The sequence below is a fragment of the Ceratina calcarata genome, unplaced genomic scaffold (genome assembly GCF_001652005.2).
Source record: "Ceratina calcarata isolate Rehan_Ccalc_2016 unplaced genomic scaffold, ASM165200v1 scaffold27.2, whole genome shotgun sequence".
NCBI lineage: Eukaryota > Metazoa > Arthropoda > Insecta > Hymenoptera > Apidae > Ceratina > Ceratina calcarata.
Window position 1 is genome coordinate 64,437 of NW_017149196.1, and position 7,034 is coordinate 71,470.

Sequence of the window (7,034 nt, forward strand, 5' to 3'; positions counted from 1 at the left end):
TCTAAAGTATATAAACTTTTAGAATTGACTGTATAGACAATACATTCTTAATTGGCAGATAACTATTGGCAATTTTTATTTTGTCAATATGAAACCTAGTTTATTTAATTCACCGTCTCTATTTAAATATTAAGCTAGTATGCCTCAATAATATTCATCCATGTGACCAGCAGAATGCCCCATACAACCCTCCCAACGAAGCTAATATTCTCTTCTTTTCTGATAGACTTTCTACGTAAATTCTCGGACGCGACGGAATCATGCAAACGAGCCAGATCTGATAGAGTATGAACGAACGACGCGAGGGTGACGGAAGGGGAGCGCACGAAAGCGCACCGTCGACCAAGAAGAGAGAAAGAGAGAGGAAGCTAGTGGGAGGTAGCCGAACGCAGAGAAAAAGAGAGGGAAGGAAAATGTAAGGTCCATGACGGTAGCCTCTAGCCTGAGCACACGTACCGCGGTAATTAAAAGAACCGACAGATGTCCTCTCTTTTACCGTCGGGTTTTATTTCGTTACGACGACAACGGCTACGTCCGGGACAATGACGGCGCAGACGACCAGAATGCGTCTCGCGTATTTAAATTCTCCTCCGGCGTTCCCCGGCTCGGAATTCTTTGATTAGAAGAACCGTTGCAGGTGCCCGCGGGCGTAGCGCGATTACCTAAGTGCGTGTTTTTCTACGTAAACGCAGCCCTCTTCGCTTTTTCATGCGCTAACTCGCTGCACCCACCGTTTGTGCGCACAGAATGCTGTCTTCCATGCGAACGTCGTCAGACTGGCGAGAAAAGGTGCCGAGAAAGAAGGCAGAAAGCTCCATTCGGGGCTCGCATTGTTCGTGCTTATGATCTTCGAAGTTGGTTCTCGTATAGGTAAGCAGCCGCGTTTTGTCATACTCATAGCGAAAGAATACGGGAATTAGATTAGCTCTTTTGGGGGAATTTTAACCCTTTGACTGGTGACCACTTGCCAGTACGGCACACAACCGAGCTACAGCAAAAGTAATCACATACATTGTTCACGTGTATAAAATTATTGCTTAGAATTCTACAAAATTAAATCATCAGAGGTATTTTTCGTATTTCCAACTGTTCTCAAATTGTATGTTAAAACAATATAAGAAAATGAGAAAATAATCTCTGAAGCGTCGTACGTATTACAGTCAGGTTTCTTCGACATTCGAAAATGCCAGGGTAACTAGCACAATTGCTGCGACATATTCGAAGGATAATTGAGTCAAGTATCCACTTGAGCTCCATATATGCGGCGGATTACCTCGATTACAATTTCGCGGACGAGCATTTGCTAATTTCTAATTTCACTCATCGCCACTCGTATTTCAAACTCTTTTGTTAACCGCTGATTCGACGAGAAATATCGTTTGGCCGGCAATAAAGTTTGCGCCGTGGGGCTGATAAAGCGCGCGGCACACATACCAGGACGGTCGTAGCGCGGCTTCTATATTTTTCTCCTCGGCGTGACGACATTTTTCAAAAGGCGCGGATATCATCGGGGACCATCTAAATCATCCTGGCGCGCGCTCGAGCACGATGCACCCTATGCTCGGCCTTTGCAAACACGCCGCCCCTTTAACTGACCGCCCGGTGGAAAATACACCGAGCCTGTGTTGGGAAACCAGTGATTTTCGTTAGTGCTTGTTCATCGAAAAAAAGTCGGACGAAAAAAAAAGAGCGAAACGGTAGTGGCGGTGGGGAGGGAGGTCCGTGCACAGGTCAGGAGGGTGGTGATGGCGGAAGCGGTGTGCGGAGACACACGGGTTGGTGGACACATACGTGGATTACCGAATGTACGAGTGGACCACGCGTGGTTCTCCGAGATTAGCCTCGGCTTTATATTGGGATTACATATGTAAAACCATTAGGTTAAATCATTTTTTAAATAAACGTATCCTATCCCCTTTCGCTGGTGGCCGAGCCGGCGCCGGGACAGATACGAGACCGGCCTGCGACAGCCCTCCCCGAGCCAGAGGGTGAGAGACGGCACCGTGCGTGCCGTTGAAATATTCCGTAGCACGTACGGCACGCGCTTCCGGATCTCTTTCTCTCTCTTTCTCCACCTCTCTTGCCCGTGATTTTGTTAAAATATTCTTGAGGAACAATTTCAACGACTTCTTAATGTCGTTGCATTTTGAATCCAGCAAAACTATTGTGCAAACAAATTACATGGCTAAAATTAAAATTAAGTACAAATAAATTTTTTGTTCTTTTTTTTGTGAATCGACGATATTGATATTGATTTTTTCGGCGACAGTGTCTGCAAACGTGGCAAGGATCAGAAAGTGGAATCAGCCCTCGAAAGAGGACACAGCATTAGGGGTTTACGAGGTGAATACTCAAGGGACGATTTGGAGGAACGTTCGTAGGAAGTGGAGTGGTTGGATGACGAGGGCAGGGGTTAGGTAGCGCGAGAGGTGAAAATTATTCATAAACATAGGCCGGTTCGCGAGACGCGATGAGGGCGAGGGAGAGGGACAGGAAGCGGGGTGCAGAGCTCTCTCTCCGGTGGTGTGTCGCCCACAGAGACCGAAGCTGAAATCTACCGAATATTAAGGTAGGGAAGGTCCTCCTAGACCGTATAATAAACACATAACGGTAATCCTTAAAACAATAATTAGCCGCGAGAGCCAACCAACATGCGACGATCTTCCGGTTGCGCACGAAATAACGCGGCGCGCTGGTTCCGTAGTCCGTTTACCGAATTAATACCGACCCGCGATTCGCGACGCTACGCCGAGACTTACGTACTTACTTCGATCAAACTTATAAGCACAACCTTACTTCTTTTTGTAAGGATTATCCCACTGAGAGTTTGCATCGTGAAAAGGCAAAGTGTTATGGGGAATTTTAAGCAGTCACGTACCGAAGTTTCGAATTTATGATTTATGAACGGATGTGCAATGTACATGTATATACTTATTGTTTTTGTTATCATTCCCATGAGCGTATTTGGTTTAAGCATGTTTTTTTTTATCATCCATTAAACTTTACATGATATACGTTTGGAATGATGGTTCGAAAAATTACAGTAAATAAATTTGGTATGTTACATTGTGCAGAAAACTAATCGATGAAAAATTTATTATTACAATTTCGTTACGGATAGGCCAAGATCAATTTAGGATCTCATTGGTAGAGGTCGAATTAAGTGCAGAACGAAGAAGAGAGAAAGAGAAAGTAGCCGGTTTCGGTGGCGGATACCGAAGAGTGGAGGCGGCGCGAAGTGGTAATAGTTTTAATCCGGTGTCTTGAAGTCGGGATTTGGTAGCGTAGCAGTTAGTGGCTGCTGGTAAGTCCAAGCGAACCCACTTCGCGCTCTGATATCATAATCCGAATAATCACTATTATTGCCGGCATTTGCTTAATCCAAAGCTCGGTCGCTCGCGCGCTCGTGGTTCCACGCTTCGGAGCTTGTGATCTGTTGGCCGATGAGAACACCGAGAGATGGTATTTTGTATCGAAACTATTTCAGAGTGTTCAAAAACTTTTTCATAATAATAATACTAATGAGTTACGTATAAAGTCAGATATTTATCTGAAACCAATTCTTAACTGAACTGAGATTTTAAGAGAAAATTTATCTAATTATTCAATATCATAAATATGATTAAAGTACTATTTTTTCAAAGTTATTGCGGACACATCCCGTTGTTTATATTTTATTATTTCATTTTTCCCCAAGGATTAAGATCGGAATTTACCTGAAGAGTATACATGCATTCAAGTTGGTTTTATAGGTCTCTAGAAAGTTGAAATCACATTTTATATCTGATCTTAACACGAGCGTGTTCTATGGTAGGGGCAGGTCTAAATTTTTGATTCTTTGCGAGTAAATATCTGTCCGCAGTGCCGGAAGTTTCGCGAGCAATAATACATAAACTTCATTTAGCTCTGTTTAAGCCGGCTGGAGGGAAGAAGACATTAAATCCCCGAGATTCGTTCTAATGGCCGCGACTCTTACAAACTGTTCCGCGGTTCTTTTGGGCCGTACATTCAACGGGCGTAGGTGTGCGTGCGTTCTTATAAATCCCCTTGAATCCGACCTAGTCGGGTAGATACCAAGGTAGATAGGATCGCTTAAGTGAAATAACGAAAAAACTTCAGCGTAAACTGTCGCTTTTAATTTGACCAGTTTGTTTAGCTTGGCCTCGCGGTTCACAGGGCTAAACGTTTCGTGCGTTTCCGGAAAAACTTTGGAATTATGAATTAGCGGGAAGTCGGCAGGAAGATAGTGCATTCCGGGCTGGACTTATTATGAAATTATAATGCAAAAGACAACTTGGAGCGAAAGGGCACCCGTTTAATTAAGTAGCATCGCCGTTCATCGTAATTCAAATTAACTAGGATCTTCCTTCCGTTCGTTCCTCGTGGTATCTTCAGTCGGTCTTGTTCAACCTTTCGTTTGTGATACAGATTTAAGATGTAGAGATAATATGAGAGTATTAATAAAAATATTAACAATTCACTGTATCTTATTAGCCTGGCACACAAATAACTTTTACTGTAATAAGGAATTGTACTTCGTGATTAAAACAAAATTTGTATTATAGTTAATTTCAAATATTTTTTTAACGTGATGCTAAAATGTTATTTGATGAAAACTTACATCTCAAGATACTTCCCAAATTGTATACGAAAAGTTTTATTCTGTTCAGACCTGAGAAGTGGATTACAAACGGCATGTCGAAACCGCTGTTTTGAGGGTGGGAGCGCTTTCATCGGCTCCCAAGCTGATAAGCCAAGCATGGAGTGGAGACCGGAGAGTTGCAAAGTAGCAGAGAAATGATAATATGATACTATGATAATAATGACACTATATATGTGTGTCTGTAATGTATCTACTATTAGTGTCGTTTGACATATATCCGTTGTTGTTCTTCTATTATGGTCTCGCTAGCACATTCTACTGTTAACTTTTACCCATATTACACGCTCGACTGACTAGAAACTTCTGACTTCTAAGAGACCCGGTTCCGATCGGTGGCCATACATATTCGATGACTATTACATTTCGACGAGAACTTTGAATGCGCTCATTCACGTATCATTTGCTTACTACTCGAACGACCTTCCGTTCGACCGCGAGGTCGAACTACTACAGACGAAGTCGTAGTTATAAAGCGGCTTCTGTAGTCAATGAGTGCATGCCGACTCGCCATATGTAGTATCTAGTATCTACGATCAACCGCGATCGTCACGAGCAAAGGTGCTCTTCGGGGCGCTCACGTGGACATGCTTGGATTAGAGCTACCATTAAGTAGAATAACCTCAGTATAAGACAGACGTAGCATAGTCCAATAGCCTTCAAACTAATAGCAAAGGTAGACGTATCGGAAAAAACATGTAGGAATGCGAGGCATAACCTTGAATTGCTAAGCTAATTGCGCGAGGTTCTAATCACCCCAAAGATTAGACAGGAGAACGAGAAGATGTCACGACAGAGGCGGCACGACGCGAGGCGGAGGGTAATGTTACGCGAGGCGCAGTAGTCTCGGTGGCATGTGTCGTTGATGAGGCGGTTAGTATTCAGCGGTGCTTTCCGGGCCTGGAACTTTTGAAAACTAACCGAGTAAAGCCATCTTAATTCCATAAGAGGGAGGCCAAAGGGGTTCGGGCGTCATCGTAACACCCTCTTAATTACAGGATATTAGGACGCCCACAGGAGCCGCGGAGGTGCAGGAAGCCAGATAGTGCGATTTATTATTCACGGTCTACCTTATCTCGCTTTTTAGAAACCGGATTTCTTGTCTCTGTAAACTTTCCCGTTCTCGGAGATTGATTTCGTCCCTGTATCACTTTTTCATTCAACTATTTATGATCGCTGAATGTACGCATTAATGTCAGATGACAACGCACGTGTCCATTAATTTGAATTTTCAAAAAACGTACGATATATAGTATAGCGATATAAGAAGATATGTCACAACTGTTAGAAAGATATCCAACTCAGTTGCAAAATAATAAAATTTAAGTAATGTTGGTTCTATGTATGACTCACATGCAGAGTATTTCTTCTTTTCCACCTTGGAACGTGCCATCCTTGCCCCAACGTTTGGGAAGTTCCATTATCACTAAACCCAGATTTCCCCATAGTACCAGTTGCGTGCTAGTTTCGTTGATTAATAGATTTTTTATTTCGAAGATCGGAGCGTCGGTTGGCCGAAGTTTCTGCAAGGAAAGAAATATAAATAATAATTACGATTGCGTGTATAATCAAAGCTACAACTTGCAAATTAATCAAATGATCATACATTATGTTTGTCATAAATTTAATAGTTACATTATCATAAAATATTTGTGATCGGTTTTATAGTTGTTGGGATACAGCATAAACGATAAGTATGATTGGATAAAAGTTTCATTTGTATCCCACGGCATTACAATTTTAATTTTCGACCGTAACGAGATATTCCGACGGCCCCTAATATTACGCTTTCACCCTCGCCGCGCATCGTCTATCGATTAATAAACTTTATAATACGATCCTGCTCCTCGTTTGTTTTCCAGTTTGATTTTTATCACGGCAGTACGGGAAAAGGGCAGGTGCACGACGAGCCTCCTTTCCCCTACCGTCACCCTCACTGCCGGGATTTCTCTTTAACATCCCCCGCCTCGTTCCCAGCTACCCTCTTTCGCCTCGATATTTAATTTCGAACTAAGTTCGCGAACGCGAACATCATTACAAGGTCGGCATCCCTGTAGGTAGGGTATCGGCGCGTATCAAGAGGCAATTATTTTTTTACCCGAGGCTAGTTTCAGCCAAGGCATGGGTAGAACAGGATTCGATGCTATCCAGCATAATTCTTCAACCATCCAATCACAGCGACGTGTGTTAAGAAAAACTGACTGAATGCGATTGCGATGATATTAAAAACAAACATTTTGAGGAACTGGAAATTATTTTTTTACGCGGTATATAAGAAGAAAATTCAGACGAGTTATAAACCAAGTACGCAGTTGTAGCCTAATATTAATATAAAATGCTTGCTGCTTCTGATAATAAACTTTCACTTATAATT

At 42.6% G+C, this 7,034-nt stretch overlaps 1 protein-coding gene across 1 annotated transcript in view; it reads right to left on the reverse strand.

Annotated features, from left to right (window-relative positions):
• Positions 1–6,168, reverse strand: part of mbo (nuclear pore complex protein Nup88) — a 14,803-nt gene extending 8,635 nt beyond the window's left edge. The window contains exon 1 of the mRNA XM_026812356.1: positions 6,014–6,168. Coding sequence (XP_026668157.1) covers positions 6,014–6,081 — 68 coding nt within the window. The 5' untranslated portion in view covers positions 6,082–6,168. The remainder of the gene's footprint in view (positions 1–6,013) is intronic.
• Positions 6,169–7,034: the final 866 nt, after the last annotated feature.